The 21,367-nt window shown below is 47.4% G+C and overlaps 1 protein-coding gene across 2 annotated transcripts in view; it reads right to left on the reverse strand.

Annotated features, from left to right (window-relative positions):
- Positions 1-21,361, reverse strand: part of Igf2bp1 (insulin like growth factor 2 mRNA binding protein 1) — a 46,935-nt gene extending 25,574 nt beyond the window's left edge. For both annotated transcript variants that reach the window (XM_031350952.1, XM_031350951.1), the window contains exons 1-2: positions 20,890-21,361; positions 19,715-19,775 (exon numbers count right to left, since the gene is read on the reverse strand). In XM_031350952.1, the coding sequence (XP_031206812.1) occupies positions 19,715-19,775; positions 20,890-21,064 (236 nt within the window). In that variant the 5' untranslated portion in view covers positions 21,065-21,361. The remainder of the gene's footprint in view (positions 1-19,714; positions 19,776-20,889) is intronic.
- Positions 21,362-21,367: the final 6 nt, after the last annotated feature.

Raw genomic sequence — 21,367 nt, forward strand, 5'->3', positions numbered from 1 at the left:
TGGTATGCCAAGGGCTTACAGTGGCTCTAAATCTGTGGCTTGCAACTCTTTGGGGATCCATAGAACTACCTACCCTTTCACCACAGGGGTCCCCTAGGAGCAGGGGAACAGGTATTTACATTACAGTTCATAACAGTAGCAAAATTTGCTACTAAGTAGCAACAAAAATAATTTTGTGGTTTGGGGTCAGCACAACATGAGGACCTGTATTAACAGGTCCCAGCATTAGAAGGTTGAGAACCGCTGGCTTAGAGCTCCTGATGAGTGGGGAGCACAACTCCCATTTCCCCCGTAGTTTCTCCTGGTGGGAGAACAAGGCCAACAAGCCCCTAACAGTATTCTAAAGGAGACCCGGGACGGTGACAGTCATTACAGAATCTAAATAAACGTGTTCACAATGACAGAAAGGACTTCCACTCCTTCACCTCTGCCACACTGACCCTGCCCCAATCACCCTGGGTCTACCAAGGCCAGGCTGAGCAGTGCTTATGTCCTACAGGTAAAGGACAGTACACCTGAGCACTTTCTTAGTGCCAGAAGGCCCAAGCCCCGCTCCAGCAAGGAGAGAGAGAACCAGGAGAAACTCATTAACTGCCCTGACCCTCTAGCAGCTAAACCCGTTGAAGAGATCGAACCACCAGGAGTGGCCATTAAAGGCAATGGTTGCAACAGTCAAAATGGCTCCTAAGTGCAAACAGCCAGCAGCTTCCCCATGTCCTCTGCTCGCTCTGACCCTCAATCAGGGATCCAGCCTGGAGGCAGCTCAAGGGACACGTGGTAACCAGGAAACTCACCTCCGGCCCCTGCAGAGCCGACCTGGGGATGTGTGAGGACAGGGAGGTCACGCCAGGGGAAACAGGCCAGGGGAGATTTAAAGAGGCAGAGAGACAAAAGAATGCCATACATCCATCACCCAGTACACACACTGGGGGCTGGGGCTGGCGGAAATTAGGAGTGCCTGCCAGGTCCACCTTATGGAACTGCACGTGCTTTCGGTGGCTTTGGTTGACAGCCCAGGGCCCTGAGATTAAAATATGAAATGAATTATCTTGTCTGACTTTCATAATTACTGAAGGGCAAAGCCAGGAATCCTCTGGATGAGCAGTCAGTGGTCTTAACTTGTATGTTCTCACTAAGTACCCCCTTCACCTCCATACCCAGAGCGAAAGTGTTGATGGCTTCTCCTCCCTACATTAAGTAGTTCCCTAAACCACAGTGGTAAAGCTGCATGAGGTGGGGGAAAGGTGGTGACATTTTAGAATCCAGTCTATCTGCAGAGGTTCCAGTCTTAAATCAAGCCTAAACTTTCATCTCCTTGGAAAACAAGGTTAAACTGGGAACTTCACATCCACCCCACCCCAAGCTCACTCAAGTCAAGCCTTTGATACTCTGGGGAGGGCGGATCTCAAGTGTCTTGTATCCCCAGCCAGGGATCAGCCTGTCTACCTATAGGCAACTTTCCTTAATAAAAGGATTTACTGTACATGAATGGTCCAAGTAACTGCCTATTAGCTTTTCTTCTTTTTAGGAATATGGTAAGAGCTAAAAACACTCTCCACCAAAAAAAAAAAAATACAAGCAATTTGTGCAGAATTTCAAGACAGTCCCACTCATAAGACCAAAGTTAAGACCTTCACACACTGGGCTGGTGAGATGGCTCATCAGGTAAGAGCACCGACTGCTCTTCATGAGTTCAAATCCCAGCAACCACATGGTGGCTCACAACCATCTGTAATGAGATCTGACACCGTCTTCTGGTGTGTCTGAAGACAGCTACACTGTACTTACATATAACAACAAATAAATCTTAAAAAAAAAAAAAAGACCCTCACACACTTCCACACATCAAACTTCAGGTAAGTGAAATCCAAGTTTTCAGTGAAGCCTGTAGGTGTCTCTCTCACAGCCCCAGACAATGGGGAGATAGGGAGCTACAGATGCAGATAACTAACAGGGTACTCGCCTTTTGGCCCATCACCAAGTAGCATTTCATAAGTTAAAATAACTGCCCGACTAGTGGTGGTTTTGCTGATTTAACTGAATGCAGCAAAAGAGCTAGCTGAAGGGAGGGCTGGAGAATGGCTCAGCAGTTAAGAGTGGCTGCTCGCTGGGCGGCAGTGGTGCACACCTATAATCCCAGCACTTGGGAGGCAGAGGCAGGCGGATTTCTGGGTTCGAAGCCAGTCTGTCTGGTCTACAGAGTGAGTTCCAGGACAGCCAGGGCTACACAGAGAAACCCTGTCTCTGAAAAAAAAAAAAAAAAGTGACTGCTCTTTCAACGGACCAGGGCCTAGATCCCAGGACCCACCTCGTGGCTCACATCCATCTGTAACTCTAGTTACTGGGCATCTAATGCTTTCTTCTGACCTTTATGGGTATCAGGAATGCATGTGATACACATACATATACTTGGAAGGCAGAGGCAGGTGGCTCTCTGAATTCAAGGCCAGCCTGGCCTACATAGTGAGACCCTATCTAGCCCCCAGCCCAGCCCAAAAGCAAGCCACAAGGATGCTCAAATCTGTATATACACCATGCCATCTAAACCAGGTTATTGGGGTTCAGTTGTATCTATAACCTCACTGCTCCTAACACAAGGTGAGACTTTAGGGAGTCTCTAAGGCCCCTAGATCTTGAGTGAAGGGAAAGAAAATAGAGACCCAATAAGGCAGAAGACCAGACCTGTTCCTCAAAGTTGTCCACTGACCTCCACACACACCTGCTTGTGTGTATAGTATATACACACACACTAAGAAAATTTTAAACATGTAAAAAATTGGCTTTCATGACTTTCCTTGACATTTATGGAAAGAGTCCTTCTAACTCCACAGTTTATTTTGGTGGTTTCCACGTGCTGAGGACCTCCAACATGGCTAAGTGCGACTGAGAACTGAATCGTTACTTTACTTTAAGGATTAATATAATATATAATTCTTTATGTCATTGTTCAGTATGCACTGAGTTGTCTCTCTATTCTTCGCCTGTGGATTTTGTGGATTCTACATGTTAAGTCAGTACAACCTCTAATGAACACTTCCTTTCTCCTCTTCCCCCCCTCCCCCCCAGACAGGGTTTCTCTGTGTAGCCTTGGCTGTCCTGGAACTCTGTAGACCAGGCTGGCCTGGAACTCAGAAATCTGCCTGCCTCTGCCTCCCAAGTGCTGGGATTAAAGGTGTGTGCCACTACCACCCAGCTTAATGAACACTTCTTACACCCATTTTGTGTGAGAAGGGAGGGAGAGAAAGACATTCAGAGACATACATACACAGTGCTCATGTGTGGAGGTCAGAGGACAACTGTCTAGGATTTGTGGTTTCTGAAGAACCAAACTCAGGTCACCAGACTTGGTGGCATGCTCCTTTTCTCCACTAAGCCACCTCAGACATATATTTGGGTTTTTTTTTCTCTCTGTATAAAATATACCATATTCCTGACTTTAGTTATCTCCTCCAAAACCAGAAAAAAAAATTTCTGTAATTGCAATATTGATTCCATGTTGGAATGATGATCTTTTTGATATATTTGGTCAAAAAATATCTAAGAGCTGGTTGTGGTAACTCACACCCAAAAAAGCTGGGAAAGCTAGTATAAACCCGTAATCCTAGCACTGGGAAGGCTGAGGCTCAATGTTTTAAATTCCAGACTAGCCTGGGCTACTTACTTACTTACCTGTGTTTAACGCCAAATTGGGAGTTGAAGGACTCACTGGGCTTTTTTAAAAAGGTAACAAATTTGTAGTTCTCTCTCTTTCTCTCTCTCTCTCTCTCTCTCTCTCTCTCTCTCTCTCTCTCTCTCTCTCTCTCACACACACACACACACACACACACACACACACACACACACACCAGTCTCATGATGTAGCCTGGGCTGGCCTGAACTCCCAATAATCTTACTTGAGCCTCCAGAGTGCTATTTACAGAATTACAGGCACGTGCCCCCAACCCATTCACCTAACCTTTTTTAAAGGTGGAGACTGTAATTCAAAACTTCCATGTGTGAATACACACTAATAGATTTTGTGTTTCTTGGTTCCCTGGGTGGTTTCAGCTTTATTGTTACTCCATGGTGCTGGACACTGTCAAACCGTGCTGAGCAGACTGCCCGGGCGAATGGCCTTTCTCTTAAGAGTTTCTAGTCCAGTGGTGTCCAGGCCAGCTCATTGGCTTGGAAAGGAAAGGGAGCAGACCTCGGACTGGGAGAGTGGTGATGGGTGCCTACTAGGTAGGTAATTCTGCTGTTTTCAACCAAAGGACCCTAAGTGACTAACCCAGGAACCAAAGCACCTTTCCAGTTCTGGACCCTTTCCAACTAAGAGCCTGTTCATCATTGGCTCTCCCAAAATGTCCTTGGTGTTCCAGATCATCAGACTGTCAATACTACCTTCCCATCCTTCTTAACCACATACAAAGTGAGAGCTGGTACCAACACAGGGGTTGGTACAGAGAGGACTCCAGAAAACTTCTAAAGAAGGCTGGCCTGGCACCCTCCAGGCCAGGCAGTAGCTGAGAAAAGGGTGGTGCTGGGAAGGGAGGAGGAACTGGCTCCATGCCCAGGGCTTCATGCCAGGATAATCCAGAGGTAGGGCAGCCAGACAGGCCAGGCAGCCAGCGGGCACTCTATTGAGTAGCTAGCCTCGGGTCAGGACTGTAAAAGTAAGCTAGTAAGAGGTCTGGAACCAAAGCAGATGCCATCACCACGGCAAGGAAGGAGAGAGGGAGAGGGAGGAGAAGACGCACACTCTCGCGCCCAGAAGGCACGGACATCCTGGAATACACCTATGTGCACACTGCCTTTTAAAGACTTTTTAAAATTTCATTTATTTGTTTTGTGTGTGTATGGGGTGGAGATGGGGGATTGCACATGCCATGACATGCATGTGTAGGTTGGATGACATGCTCAGATAGGTTTGGTTCTCTTTTTCAAGATGTGGGTCCTGGGGTTCAAACTCTGGCTATCGGGTTTGGCAGCAAAAGCCTTTGAGCTTTAAACGTACATAGCACACACACTGTCCCATGCGTACCCTAATTCCTTAGCTAATGCTAGACATAAGGAAATAGCCCTCTGCAAGCTCCTGCTCCTCTGGGCTTAATGGTAACTTCCCCTCCTCTGGAGGGGAGGAACCTGTGTGTTTAATGCCACATTGGGGGGTCCAGGGACTCACACAGCGAGTCCAGGGACTCGCTGGACTTCTTATAGGACATGCTACCTCCGTACCTGTTGCTACCAAGAAGTTCTGGCTAAGGGGAATCAGAGTTGTACTTCAGAGCAGAGAGAAGAGGAAGGCTAAATGGATAGTTTATAAACTCTCCCATCATTTCATAGACAGGAGGTCAAGGCTCAGAGTTAACAGGACTAGCCAACTTGGGAGCGGGACTAGAACTCTGCTCTCCAGGCTGGTGTGTGCTGTGAAATGGCGCTGCATGTTCACAGACAAGTGTTAACACAGCAGAAACCATTAGTGCCGGACCTTAAGAGCAGGAAAAATGCCCATATTCTGTATGGTTAAATGCTTGCCAACTGGCTTTTAACTGCATGCGGCTCTAATTTGGGCACCAGATTTAATTTGCAGAATAGCTAACTACCCTATAATACGGCTGGGTGGCTGTCAGAGATCTGTTACAGAGAGGGAAAGAGTAGTCAAAGTTCTCTTACAAGCTCCATCCAGAACAGGCAAAGGAGTGATGGGGGAGGTGCTAGCTGGAGGAAGAGAGCCTTGCAGCCTCGGAAATACCTAATCCACTCAGGAATAAATGGGTTGATAAGAAAGCCCAAAGGGTTTTTTTTTTTCTTTTTTTAAATTGCGTTTGTCCCCACCCCCACCCCTTACTCAAGGGGCAGTCCCGGAAGAAGCTAGAACAGAAGCTCTGAGATAGCTGATCGCCTTCTAGGCAAATTCCAGGTCTGCTGGAGCCAATTGCTACCTCCTCCCCCAACCCTGGGCTTTGAATAGAATTTTACTTTTTAACTTTTTAACTGGAGGGGTCTGGCCAAGTGGAGCTAAACAGTGGGAAAAGGGAGGCAAGAAGAACCTGGGGGTGGCTGAGTGAGGACGAAACCTTTACTAAAGCTTAAGGTACAATAACAGAAAGTGCCCACACGAACCTCCTGTGTGGGTACAGGGATTCCCTTAGGAGCACTGGCCTCACAAACCCTGGTCAGCCTGATGCCAAGTTCCTGGGTCTTCCTAAGGAAGTGGGGAAGGATAATAAGCTGGCAGACCCTCGCTGATCCCCCAGTACTCCTCGATTGGATGTGTTATCTTAGCTCCCACCACCCAACATCTCTTCAGGAAACCTAGGAGCCAAACGGATCTAGCACTGGGGAGCGCAGAGGCTGGGCTGAGGGAGAAGCATCAATGAAAGGAAACCTTGGAAAGAATTCTCTCTCAAGATAATGATTCTGAAGTGGAGTTCTCAGAAGCAAGCAAAGAAGCCAGGCCAATCTCAAAAGAAATCAGATAACACAAAACCCCGTCCTGGCGAAAAGGGATTAGCATAATGCTGAAAATCCTTAGGGTTAAAAAATAATTTATCTTATCAGTAGAAAGGACTCTGGTCTGTCCTCCCCAGTCGCCAACAAATACCTGTTGGTGGTGAGCAAGTTCACTAAGAGTATGTGCTAAGGACTGGTCTCAAGTTCTTAGAACTCTCCACACCATTCCGCCCCATCCTGATTTCTGCTGGGACTAGGGTGGGGGGAAGCAAAATGCCCTCCAAAGGGCCCTCTTCCCAAGGTTCAGAGATTATTAAGAGGCTGGACCACCAACGCTTTCCAAAATGGCTCTCGGCCACCCTGACAAGGAAGAAAGGCGGGTCTTCAACAGCTCGGAGGACCTAGGCCCTGGACACAGCCTTTTGCCAGGGAGGGTTGGAAAGCTGAGCAGTCCGGGCAACCGAGGAGGCAGCGGCGGGGAAGGGCGGCAGCAGCTGAGGTGGGGGAGGGCGGCGGCAGCTGGGGGGAGGAGGGGAGGCCTGCAGGCCGCGCAATGGAGAAGGCCGAGCAGCTGAGAGGCCCGGCCTGCGCCCCAGCTCTTCGCCTCACCCCAGCCCCTGGGTGGGCTGCTGCACTGCACAGGAAGGGGGCCAAGGGTGTGCTGTGCCCCCATCCCTCTGCCACAGTCTAGAATGTTCACGCACCGAGGCGCCCTGGGCCCCCGGGGACGCTCAGCCGGTCCTGAGGGGCCCCCGCGGCCCTCGGTGGCCCGCCTCGCAGGGCCCGTGGGGGAGGGGCCGCGCTGGGGGCTTGGGTGGGGGTGGGGACCGGGACTTTGCCCTTTGTCTCTCTCCCTCTCCCTCCCTCCCTCTCTCTGCAGAGCCACCGGCCGAAACCCGACCCCATCGGCGAGCCAGGCTGCCGGCGCGGGGCAGGCTCCCCCTCCGGGGTTCTTTAGTAAATCCAGACCCGACCTCCCCGTGGTCAGGGCCGTGACTGAGGTGGTCCTGTGGGGGAGGGGGCTTCTCGCCTGCTAACCGGCCTGCAAACATTTAAGGGGGAGCCGGGCAAGCAGGCAGGGAGCCGGGAAGAGGGTGGAAGTGGGGCCGCTGAGGCTGGGGAGGAGATGGCCCTGGAGGCGGCAATCCTAAGGGACCTCGTCCGGGCTGCTCAAGGTAGCAGGACTAGGATAGGGAGACCTCCCACGGACAAGGCAGAAATGGGATCTGGGAGTGGGGCAGAACTTAGGGGCCCTGAGCATTCCGGGAAGCTTGATGGCAAAGTTATAATTGAAGTCATCCTAAAGTAGGGTGTGAGGGAGTTTAAAGACCTATCTCTTTGGGGTGTCATCAATTATGTTACTAATATGCAACTTTAATGATGCAGCTTTGCATGTACTGAGTTTACAAGGTCTCTTCCATACAAAAATCTATGAACCTGGAACATGAGGCTGATGTGAACTTCTCCATTTCCAGGTGGCAAGAGAGGCTCAGAGAGATTGAGTAGCCCAGGAAAGCAATGGCCAGTAACAACATAAGGCTTGTTCCTGCTTCCCAGAGAAACAGGGTGATGGGATTCTTGCTCCCTAGAAGCCAATGTATGAGTTAAGAATTATGATTCTGCCAGGCAGTGGTGGCTCACGCCTTTAATCCCAGCACTTGGGAGGCAGAGGCAGGTGGATTTCTGAGTTCGAGGCCAGCCTGGTCTACAGAGTGAGTTCCAGGATAGCCAGGGCTATACAGAGAAAACCTGTCTCAAACAAACAAACAAACAAGGAATTATGATTCATCCCTAACTGCAGGATGAAGAGGAGGCCATCTCAGTGTGCCCTGAACCCAGGCTCCAGCTTCCACCCCGACTACCCACAAAAAACGAAATCAATTAAGTAAATAAATAAATAACAGGGAGCAGGCAGCCAATAAAGGCTGGAAGGGTCTGCACAGCTCTATCCTGGTCATTTCATCAAGTTTCTGGAGAGAATCCGAGTGAGGAGACTAGAGGCCCGGAAATAAACAGTGACCCCTGGATCCCACTACAAAATCCCTTTTCCTAAGGTAGTTACTCACATAGGCGAAGACCCACCATTTTTGTTTCCTTCAGCCTGGGAAGGAGGAAGGCTCAAGGGAGGGACAGGTATATGTCAAGTGTGCTTTTCTTTGCAAAAGCTTATCCCACTCCAAGAAAGCTCAAATAAAAATGAGCCTGTGTTAGGGACCGCTCTCGGGCACTCCTGGGTTAGCAAGGCCCTCGGCTGTGTAGCTGGTCTGTGCACTTCCAGAGCTTTCCAGTATTGTAGCCGAGGTGGTGAAGGCAAGCACATGCACCTTTGTAGTTCTCTTGCTTGCTGAGATGGGGCTCTTCAGTAACCCAGGCTGCTCTGAACTCAGAGCACCCTTCGTCCTAGCTCCTAAGCCCTAGAATTACAGGGGTGAACCACACCACACAGGGCTGCTTTGTCAGTCTCCTAGAACAGCATGCAACTAAGTTAGATACTCAACATAAGCCCCTCCAACTGGAGGAGGACCAGTGTTGGCCCGTGGCCCCCCACATACTGCTCAGGGGGCTCACTAAGAGCAGAACGAGTGCTTCAACTCTCCCTGCCTCACTCTCCCACTGAATGCCAACTCCACTCTCAGGAGATGAGCTTCCCACAAGCACCTCCCTGCCAGACAACCAACTCTCCTTACTTTATTTTTCTTGCCTATACTCCAAAATCCAGTTTAGCCGCCACCCCTCCCTCTGTCCAAGCTCTGGAGTTGGGGGTAATGTACCCCTCCATCTGAGTGCACAATCCCCAACCAGTCCCACAGCTCTCCTGCATCTAAGGGAAAGCACCAGAGGCCAGATAGGAGCCATTCCTCCTCCTCTTAAACACAGTACCTCCCTCTTTGAGGCTCCCCCCACTCCAATAATCCCTCTGACTGAGAGAGATCCAATGCTGCTACATAAAAACCCAATAAATAAAAACCGTGCAGGGCTGTGGTGAGAGTCACTTATTGAAGTTTTTCTGAAAAGCCCTAAACCTAAGGCTGCTCTTTTACTTGCTCCTTATTTTACTTCAGGTATCTAACAAAGGAAGTGGCATGCAGTAGATGAATGCGTGTCTACAAGGAATAGCCAGTGACTGACTGGGAAATAGCCTCTCACACCCCAGGCTGCTGACAGTGTGGAACCTAGTCCTCTTGAGAAAGGAAAGCACAGAACTAGACAGGTAGCATTCCTCCTAGGTGTAATGGCAAGGAAGCTGCTCATTCAAGGTGATCAACAGAATGCAAGGGCTTGATTACCTCAGACAGGCATGGAGTTACCCTGGCTGGCCTGTGACTCAGTGTGAATGAGGATGGATCCCCTCCTGCCCCTGCCTCTCATCGTGGGGATCACTGGGTGCCCCGCTGCTTTTACACCAATAGGTTACTGAAGTGGAAAACGCTGCAGAGTAAAGAGGGTGGGAGATGGCTCCGTGGCTAAGCGCACTGGCTGCTCTGCCAGAAGACACAGCACCAGCCAAGATGGCAGCTCACAACTGTCCATACCTCCAGCCAGGGGAACTGACACCTTCTCATGGCCTCCATGGGTAATGCACGGTAATACACTATCATACATGCAGGCAAAACACCCATACACATAAAAAGAAATAAAATTTTAAAAAGACTAAAACCCCAAGCTGGGAGTGTTCTCTTTGGTAGTAGAGCCTTGCATTCAGCAAGGCTAGGGTTCCACCCCAGGAAGAAAAGCCACTGAAATACAGAGGAAATACACAGGTGCCCCCCCACCCCCACCCCCGCCAAAAAACCCTGCTCCTGTAATGGCCTAATACTTGTTTTCAAAGTCCTAGAAGATGAGGAAATCTAGCTCTCTGAACGATCATCCTTTGCCCTTTAATGCTAGGTAGGCTCTCTCTAGTACAGTAGATTTCTCTGACCAAGTGACCGAGCCTTTGGGAGAGGCAGAATAAATGCTAACTCTGAATCAACACCTTCAAGTCCCCTTCACCAGCAGCCCCACCTGGTTCCTAGCTCCCCACCATTTTCTTCTCCTTGGAAGATGTAATGGGAAGCTGATGAGCCCAAAGCCATCCCAACTATGACTCATACCACTCTGTATTAACAAATTGTAAAGCCCTTTATAGTAACTGATTAAAGTCACAACACTATTAAAAGGCCAGGGACCACACCCAGGTTGAAAGCTTTTCCTGTACCCAGTACAAGAAGGTTCACACCTCTGGGCAGCAGATGTGCACACAGTCTGTATGTCCACTTGGAACAAGGCAGGTTGCAAGGATAAAGTGAACAGGGATCAAGGTTTTTGGTGGATTCTGTGGGACTGTTTCTAGAAAGGAACTAGAGAGACAGCGCGAGGCCACAATAGAGGGAAGAAGTGTACTCAGTCCCCCCCGGCCTCTAATTTCTAAATGCCTATTTTATGAGTTTAATAAAAACAATATAAAGAACAACATGCATGCTCTCTCCCATTAGGGTAGAGAAGCTGGTCTCCTTTGCTCAGAACCCACTGCCCTGCCTCCCACTCTCACACCCTCTTCACCTGTGGATACCAGTGCTTTTCTCTCCCACACACCTTTGACAGGAACTTCAACAGTGAAATCATAAAGAGGCACCTGAACCAAGATCAGGATGCCAAAGGAACTGTAATAAATGGCCATTTCTCCTAACAAACAATCGTGCTCTCTCCTCCATGCTTGCTCTGCTGCATCCCTCCAGACCTAGGAGTTGGTAATGTGGGAGCTCTGGGAGGCTGCCCACAGCTAAACATTATGAAGGCACACGACACAGAGCCACCAGTCCAATACACACCCAAGAGCATAGGTGAGTTCTACGCTTTTGGGGCTACACAGTGAGTCCTTGTCTCAAAAACAAGCCAAGCAACAAAATAATGAAAAACAAAGTATGTACCCAATTCACCAAGTACATATAAACACCTAATCTAACCATAAGTACCCCAAATTGCCATATACCGGGCAAACTTTTCATAGACATTATTTTTCAAAAAACAAATACACTAGACCCATTCCAAGCTCTATGGAACAGAACTGTAAAACCTGAAAAGAGGGTAAAGACCTGCCAGGTCAAGCAGCAGCAAAGCCCATGGCTACCTCAAAGCCCATGGCTACCTCAAAGCAGTAATGCTGTAGTAACAGTATTAGCTGCTACGCACTACTCTTAGCACACCTTAGTCAAAGAACCTGAGAGCCACTGCTTTAAACACGGATCTCCTGTGAAGATCTTTCCTCTAAACCATTTACAAAAGGTAGGGAGGGGATCTGGGCTAGATCGAGACTATAGCCTGGGAAACCTTCCTCTCCCCTGATCCTTAAGAGTTTTGAATAATGCCTCACCTTTGGCCAGCATGGTCTAAAATATACAGAAGTTCCATGATAGCCAAGGCTATATAGAGATCTTGTCTCAAAACACACAAAAAAGGAATTTGGCATGATTTGTGCCCTTTTCACCACCAAAAAGACTCAACAACCTTTAATAAGATGGACTTTTTTGTTTTTTTAGGTTTGTTTTTTTTTTTTTGGTTTTTCGACAGGGTTTCTCTGTATAGCCTTGGCTGTCCTGGAACTCACTCTGTAGACCAGGTTGGCCTCGAACTCAGAAATCCTCCCACCTCTGCCTCCCAAGTGTTGGGATTAAAGGCGTGTGCCACCATTGCCCGGCGACTTTTTTGTTTTTGAGACAGCATGTTTTTTACAGAGCCCCGGCTGTCTAACCTGGAACTATGTAACTATGTAGACCAGGCTGGCCATGAATTCAAGGGATCAAAGATGTGTACCAACACACCCAGCTTAAGACCAACTTATTTAAGGCTTTCCAACCTGCTTTATGTGTCTGTGTGTTTGTGTAGGCCAAAGGACAATCTACTGTTTCTAGGTACTTTCTACATACACAATGTACTTGTGGAGGCCAATTTGGAGCCCCCAAATTGGACACAGACATGGTAGTGAGCCATTAGGAATGCAACTTCAGAGGCTGGTGAGATGGCTCATCGGTTAAGACCACTGACTGATCTTCCGAAGGTCCTGAGTTCAAATCCCAGCAACCACATGGTAGCTCACAACCATCCGTACGGCCTCTTCTAGTGTGTCTGATGACAGCACCAGTGTACTTACATATAATAATAACTAAATCTTATAAATCTATAAAGATAATATAAGCCGGGCGGTGGTGGTGTGCGCCTTTAATCCCAGCGCTTGGGAGGCAGAGGCAGGCGGATTTCTGAGTTCGAGGCCAGCCTGGTCTACAGAGTGAGTTCCAGGACAGCCAAGGCTACACAGAGAAACCCTGCCTCAAAAATACCAAAAATAATAATAATAATAATAATAATAATAAAATAAAATAAAATAAATAAAAAAAGAAACTTCCTAAGAAGTTTTCTTGGGGGCTGGAGAGATGATTTTGTGGATAAAAGTAGTGCCTCCCTTCCCACAGGACTTGGGTTTGACTCCCAGCACCCAAATGGTATCTGACAGCCATCCAGTTCCAGGGGATCTGAAAACCCTCTTCTGACCTCCATGGGCACCAGGCATCCACATGGTGCACGTACATACATGCAGGAATCATTTACACATTAAAAAAAAAAAAAAAACAACTCTTTAAGCCAGTCTACCTATATAGTGAGACCCTGTCTCAAAATAAGTAAATGACTTTCTAAGTTTTTCCTCTTAAAGATTCAAACTCTGGCACCAGGTGGTGGCATTCACCTTTAATCTCAGCACTCAGGAGGCACAGGTAGGTGGATCTCTGTGTTCAAGAACAACCAAAGCTGCACAGAGAAACCCTGTCCAATCAAACTACCCACACAGATTTAGCAAGAACATTTCCACTTCCTGAAATTAACTCTAAATGAAACACTTGGAAAATTCTCTCTTTTGCTAAAGAAATAATAGTCTAACTAAAATGCACAGAACAACAATTCAGAGAAAATAAAGAAAACACCTTGCCACTGCAAAGAGAAAAACTTCCTTATGGCCCTCCCCAAACTTAGCAAAAATCCCCAATCAGCCCCATTAATTTCTTCTGTGCCTTCTAGACCCTAAAATATCAATTGCATAAGACTACCTGGGGTCTTGAAAATACTGATTAACCCAATCAACCCTTTTTAGCCATCCCACTATTTACTTGGTATTTTTCATCTAAAACAGTTGCCTGCTAGCTGGCTCTGCTTCTGGTGCCCAACTTTTACAACACAACTCATTTCTGATGTTTGGTCAGTACAACCAGATTTCTCTTCAACTACCTTAAAATTATGAAGCCCAGACCTACTTTGGAAAGCCTCATGATTTATCCATCATCAGCAGAAGGCTTGTTCCTATCGTATTTATCCTCAGTTTACTATGCCGCAAGGGTGAGGGGACCAGGCCTTACAAAGCTGGCTGTGCAATTAATAGCAATACTAAGAGGACCATTTGCATCTATGAAGTCCATGGTCACTGCTGATCAAATCCTCAAGAGGACATTCAATTCCTTCTACTAGGGCAGAATTCAGACTGCACTGGACACTTTCTGCTGGTAATCTGTTCTCCCAACCACATGTTTTATCTTATCTGATCAGTTCTAGTCAAATCAAATAATCAATAACCAAAAGAGCATGTACCTTAAGTACAGGTTGGGTTTTTTGTTTTGTTTTTGCTTGTTTTTTTAAGAGACCCTTGCTTCCATTTTGGGGAGACTTTGAACAGTGGAAACAGATAGGAGCACAAGTTTCCTACTAACAGGGAATGAGACCCTGAACGATGCCTCCCAGTAGGCAGCTGTAACACCTGTTCATCTTTATATGTTATTAAAAAAAAAAAAAAAAAAAAACCAAGAACTCTGTCATTATTATTTCTCCCTGTTACTGTTTCAATCAGCCTTCAGGACAATCAGACGTCCCAGCTTGTAAAGGTTACAGACACTGACAGTTTATGATTGGGGTTCTAGTCCCAGAGCAGCCAAACACCAGTGGTGTCGGTCGGTGTAAGGGGTAACATCAGGGTAGGGGTGACCCTAAGGGCCACTGTCCTCACTTCTCCCCCTTTTTCCAAAGGTCTACAAAGGGATCCAGATCCCATAGCTCCAAAGCCCTCCGTTCAGGAAATGGGAAAGGTTCATAAGCATCGAGATCTAGGTACAGGAACTAAGTCCTGATCCAGGGTCCTCGAGACTCAGGAAAAGCGAGGCTCAGGAAAGGATGGGATGCAGGGGTGAGGGCTGGGAGCACTGGGGAGGTCAGATGGGGCTCTCCAGGAAGAGCCTGTGGTGCACAGCTCTCCCCCAGGCCACCTGTCCTTCCCCCCCCCCCTTTTTAAGAGGAACTCCAAAACCTTTGAAAGCAAAATGAGCCCAGCCTCTATGTTCAAGCTGGCTGCATCTGTCTCCCAACCTTTCGAGCCCCCAGCAGCTCCTCTTTAAAGGCAAGGTGGGAAATCCAAGGCCCAGCTCTCTAGTCCTTCATCCCTTTCAGTTTCTCTGCTTCTCAAATGTAAGTTGCAGTTTCCAAAAACCAGCCCCCTTCTAGAGTCTTTTAAGATATGAGAACCAACAAGACAATTTAAATTTTAATAGACAGGCAAATGTCACTTCCTCACTGGCCCTAGGCTCACTCCTTTCTTATGACACTGTCCTGCCACCTTCCACAGGCACACAAGGAAGCACGCACCCAAAAGACCTTTCTTCAGCACGAAATCTCTAAACTTCTGATAACCGGCCAGGTCTAGTGGCTCACACTGTAATCACAGGCTGAGGCACGAGGATTGCTCAACTACACTGCAAGTTCTGGGCTAGCCTGGAATATACAATGAGACCGGTCTCAAAACAAATACTCAGGAGTCTCCTTTTCACTTAACCAAACCAAATGTGTGATTTTTTTTTTTCCAGACATAGCCCTGGCTGTTCTGAAACTCAGATCTGCTTCTCCCTGCCTCCAGAGTTCCGGGATTAAAAGTGTGCCCAACCAAGTTCTGCTCAAATATAAGGTTTTTAAAAACTGGGAAGTGGTTTTTTTTTTTCTTTCAAGCTGTCATACTACCATTGACAACTGGCTGTTATACATTAGATCACAAAGAAACCATAAAGAGAAAAACAAAACAGAAGGATACCTAAGCCTTAAAGGCAGCCCCCACCCTGTGATCTTTCAGGGTAATTTTAAGAGCACACAGCCAGAAACTTTGAATCACAAGTCTTCCCATCACTGATATTTATCTTTCCCCACAATGTTAAAACACCAAAGCCCACAACATCAAAACCACACAACTGAATAAAGTCACTCTGGATTTAGTGATGGGAACCACAAATCTTCCCTTCTTTACTAGAACATATCCCACCTGAGAAACAGCTACAGTAAAATTTTATCTTTCTAATTTGGATCAGAAAACCCAGGGCTAAGAAATTCACAGTGCTTTCAAGGGACAGTTAATTATATACTTGGGCAAGTCTCATCTTAGAATATGAACCACCGGGTTAAGAAACTATGGGTTTTACTAGCAGTAAAGGGAATTCATAAATGCGTAAAATTCATTTCTAAATGGAACCTACAGTGGAATGAACTTCGGTGTTTACATTTCCTCCAAGAACTACAGAAAATAAGACAATTATTTCTTTACTTAAAAACACCTAGGTTTCCGGGCAGTGACAGCGCATGCCTTTAATCACAGCACTTGGGAGGCAGAGGCAGGCAGATTTCTGAGTTCAAATACCAGCCTGGTCTACAGAGTGAGTTCCAGGACAGCTAGGGCTACACAGAAAAACACTGTCTTGAAGAAAAAAAAAAAACCCACAACACCTAGGCTAACATCCTTTTTACTAAAAAAGTTATGAACTGTTTCTATCTTAAGCTTGTTTTCCAGATGAGGGTCTGTGTGTGTAGCCCTGGCAGGCCTTGAACTAACACAGAACAGCCTGCCTTTGCCTCCCAAGTGCTGAGACTGAAGGTATATGCCACCAAACTTGAATTTGTGAGTAATTTTTATGTGTATGGATGTTTTGTCATATCTGAGTTAAGGTCCTTTTGGATTTGGGTATTAATTCATAATCGGGAACACATAAGTGCTTTAAAAGCCCAGGCTGGTTCATATCTCAACCTTTCTCCTTTCATTTTCAGCCCCTAACTCCAAACTGCTGTTTGCTTTTTGATTAAATGCAAACTTAATTCTAAAGGTAGTTTTAACATGCTTTGAAAAGACTTAGTGACTCAATTATTCAACGTTTCTACAGTTCCAATCCATTGAAGGTATTTCCTGCCATGTTAAAAATACAGCCATTCACAGATTCTAAGGTGCTAAGTGCAGAAATTAAACTTATAAAATAGGAATCAGATTGAATACATTCTCTTTAAGAGTTTCCACCCCTGGAAGACAGACCTAGTTTTCATTCGAACCATTGGAAATTTAGAAGAAATTATTAACCCACTTCATTTTTTTAAAAGATTTATTTACTATTATAAATGAGTACACAGAAGAGGGTATCAGATTTCATTATGGGTGGTTGTGAGCCAACATGTGGTTGCTGGGATTTGAACCCAGGACCCTTCTGAAGAGCAGTCAGTGTTCCTACCCACTGAGCCATCTCACCAGCCCAACCCACTTCATTTTAAGTCGGTTTAAAGGAAAGAACTATTGTCAACCTGCCTAAAGAAATCATCAAGCTTGGAATCACCTAGGGGAAAAAAAAGAAGCAATACACATCTTCTCAGATGCTCTTAACAGCAACATTTTATTTTGATGACACCAGTTGACAGTAAATATGCAAGGTATAGGGCACACTCAAAAAAAAAAAAAAAAGGCCTGGGAGTAGGTGTAGGAAAAATCTCATTCTCTTGAAAAGTAAGTCATATTGAGTCCCTTCCTAATCGAATCTAAGATGGTGCTCCTTCCTTGCCTCAATTACTCCCAAGTCTCTGGGAAGGTGATACATCTGACACAAACGCTGGCTGCATAACTTACTTTGGGTCCTCCTTTTTACCAAGATTTGACAGTGAATAAACTTCTCAGCCAAGGCTGAAAGACTAACCAAACCCCCAACACTGGTCCCGAGTGCTGGGGAAGGGAAGTACCCATTTTAAGGTCTCTCATAATAAAATTTCAAATTTGCTGTTTTCAGCTTAAATATGGTGTTCAGTCTCTTGGGTTTTAAAAAGGTATAAATCACATTTGTTTTCAAAGGGAAAACAAATACAGTAATACTTTTAAATCGCAACTCATTAGCAACAAAGTATATCAAGAGTTCAATTTTAAACTGAAAACACAATACATACAGAGAAAAAATACACCTCTACAGTTCATTTAGCTTAGGTTAGTCCTGACTTAAATTCTCTTCTGTATTGTCTAAGAGACCGAAAATGCCAGTAACAAACACAACTGAAGGAGTGTGTTCAGACACAAACTAGAAAACAACACAACATGCTTCCTCAAGGAACACAAGCTGACTTAAGGAAAACTTTCTAAAGCCTGGGACTTCAAAAACTGGCTCGTGCTAGAAATAGCCTCCTTTTACCAGAGCTACCCAGAAGGGGAAGGGGACAGACAATTGACTCAATGTTTGGTCCAAAAAATTATTTCAGAAAAGCGAAGAGTGCGCAAAAGATCTAATTTATTATGGATGTGAAATGGGGAAATTTAAACAAAACAAAACAAACTTCTCTCAAATCCCCTTTCCATCCCAACTCAAAAGAGCCCCCGAGTAAGAAGTTTGAGGGGACAAGGATCCTGGACGGAAATGCCTTCTAAGCAAGCAGATGGCTTGAAGAGAAAGACCCACAAATCCAGGGCACTATGAAAATTAGAATATAAATGTTTTGAGTTCCACTTCACCACATTTTGCTGTTTTTTTCTCTTTTGCCTTCTTTGGCTTTAAAATTTAAACCGTCCTCAAGAGCAGAAAGGAAGAGTGACCGCAGAGTCCAGAATTTCAGTTATTAGATCTCCCATCAACGTGGCTCTAAATTCATAGATTCATGATCTCCACTGTATTATTCTCATCTCCAAAAATGTTTTTTCAAATAAAGCTTCTTTCCTTCCAATTTTAGTGCCTGTTAATTCTAAGCACCTTCCCAGTAACTGCCTCAAGCATTTGACAACCAACCACATACTCTATAAACACAGACACAAGCCATACTGATGATCTTTAGTACAATAATTAAGTCACTTAAAAATCTGAAGCCAAATCACAGAAGAGCTCCAGCTAAACTCTCTAAAATCTTTAAAAAAATATGCCCCCCCCCCCAAAAGCACAATGCCCACACAAGATTCCCACCTAGGAAGGGCCAAAAACTTCAAAAATACATCAAGTTCCCAGCTGAAAGAGGGATTGAGGGGACTAAAAATGTACTGAGGGTTGCTTCCAACTAAAGACAGGAAAGAAAACTGCACTGTCAACATGTTCAAAAAGTCTGATGTGAGAAACACTGCCCCAACACTCCACAGCCAGAGTCCAACCGCAGACTTCAGAGTTCAAGGGGACTGGAAATCCATCCTGAATTTTAAAGAAGCAAGATGGAGACACCCCATTTTGCGGAAAAGACAGAATACAGAGTAAAAGGAACTCACAGGAGAACACACACACACACACACACACACACACACACACACACACACATTCATCCAGAGTTCTAGACCCTCCGAAGAGCCCCAGCTCACAGCCTCAGCACAAAGCTCACCCCAGATGGTCCCTTGTAACAATGGACTGAAGGAGTGGGGGTGGGGGGGCTGGAAGGGGATAGTACAGCCAAAGCATATTCTTTGAAAATCCAGTTGAGGAGGCAATATAAGATTCGAGGGGCTAGGGATGAGGGTCTGGGGGGGCAGCAAAAATCCATGCCTGAAATATTCACCCCCAACAGAAAAAGAACTCACTTAAACCTACTTACAAATTGTAATATATAAAAAAAAAGATGAGAAACATAGGAAAAAGGAGGCCTGATAGGAAGTTATAAAAATCACCACTGCCATTAGTTTGAACTCTCCATATTTAAACTTCCCATACAAAAAAAAAAAAAATAGTCCTGGTCCCACACTTTGAACTAACTCCACAGAGCTTCTACCCTATTGATTTTTTTCTCTTTAATTCCTCAAGTAATGTCTTTTAGCCTACCCCAATCCCAAGTTGCTGGGTTTCTTTTAAAGCTGTAAAACAACCATTACACGATCTTGGCCAATCTCTCCCAGCCCCCAACATCCGGAGTTGGGGGGGCGGGAGGGTGGAAAGGCCAGTAATGGGTTTCTTCCACTGGAGACGCTATGGACCCCTGAATATTACTCTCAGTTTCCCAAAAGGAACTCTTTTCCTACCTTTGTTTTTTGGGGACCGAGTGTTCAATCTCTAGACGTTTTCCTTGCAGTTCTACTTTCCCTGAGGATTTAAAAGAAAAAAGAAAAAAAAGAAGACATGAATGAGTGTAAAGAAATGGGGGATGGGAGGAAGGGTGGGTTAAGGGACATTCGCTAAATTCTAGAGTTCCTGGGGCCTCCTAGGAATCCAGGCACCAACTGCAGAGGCCTGTTGGGAGGGGAAGGTTGCTCCAGGTTTGGTAGAACGCAGAATTTCGTTGTTTTTCAATTTTTTTTTTCGTTTTATTTCCATTAATCACGTGGACTAATTGAACAAACTGCTCAGATTTCCGAAAGGTGCGAGCGTTTGTGTGAGCGCGCGGCTCCAGAAGTCGAAGGAAGGAACCAGGGGGAAAGCAGGATCCCGTTTCTCTTGGTGGGGCAGGAGTAGAGAATTCAAACTTTATTTTCCTACAGAGCCACGGCGGGCGACCAGGCCGGGTCGGGGCCACCGGGCTAGCGGAGGGCCCCGGGGGTGCGCGGTGAGGCCGGGTGGGGAGGGTCCCTCGCGGCAGCCGCGCGCCTCTCGGCCCAGCCTCGGCGTCTCGGGAAGCAGCATGGCGACCCGCCGCCGCCGCCGCCGCCGCGCCACCCGGCTCACGCCCCACTTTCAAATCAAAATGGCTCAAGCCCCGGGCCTTGGGCGGGAGGCGGGAGCCCCGAGCCCCTTCCTCCCCCATCCTGCCTCGGGGCTAAGTCCCTAGGAAAAGCGGGAAGAGCGGAGGTGCGCGAAAGGCCTGGGACGGAGGGCAGGGGCTCTGGGGGTGTCAAAGCGCGTGGGGAGGGGATCGGGACACCACGCCTAGACCCGAACCCCAGTGCTCGGGAAATCCCCCCACCCCCACCCCCACCAGTTGCCAACCGGGGCTCCCGCCCCGTCGGTGGGGAGGGGGGGCAAGGAGCCACGAGCGCCTCGGGCTGAGGGGAGGGGGGAAGGGGCGAGGAAATCCCGAATATCTCTGCGCGGGGAGAAGGCGTCGAGGAAGGCCAGTCGAGGCTGGGGACGGAGGCCGAGCCCTCCCGGACCCGGGAAGAGTTGGCGGGCAAGGAAAGAGGAGCCGCAAGGCCCCCGTTGTTCCGGGATTTCGTTTATGCGCGCGTGTGTGTGTTTTCCGGGGAGGTGGCCGCGCTCTTACCCGAGAAAGTTTCGATGGCCTTCATCGCCCAGTGCTCGTCGGGGCAGTCCACGAAGGCGTAGCCGGATTTGACCAAGAACTGGCCGCTGTAGGAGATCTTGTGCTCCGCGAATACTTTCTCCAAGTCCGCGGGGGTCACGCTCTCGTTGAGGTTGCCGATGTAAAGCTTGTTCATGGTGGCGGTGGCGGGGCAAGGACACGGTCCCGGGCAAGGCCGAGCGGTGCGGGCGCGGGCGGAGAGCCTCCTAGGCCGTGCGAGAGGCGTGGAGACGGGCGGCGGGAGCCGCAAACTTTCTACGCACCCCACCCCTGAAGTTGTCCGGAGCTCCGGGCGTGTGGGCGGCCTTGGGGCACGCGGGGGGCACGGAAGAGTTCGGGTTAGCCCGGCAGAAGTGCAGGGAGGCTGACGGCGACGCGGCGCGGCTCCTTCCCTTCGGTCCGAAACCCCTGCGAGCGGGCTGGTGTGTCACGTTTCTCG

Source organism: Mastomys coucha, unplaced genomic scaffold (genome assembly GCF_008632895.1).
Source record: "Mastomys coucha isolate ucsf_1 unplaced genomic scaffold, UCSF_Mcou_1 pScaffold5, whole genome shotgun sequence".
Lineage (NCBI taxonomy): Eukaryota > Metazoa > Chordata > Mammalia > Rodentia > Muridae > Mastomys > Mastomys coucha.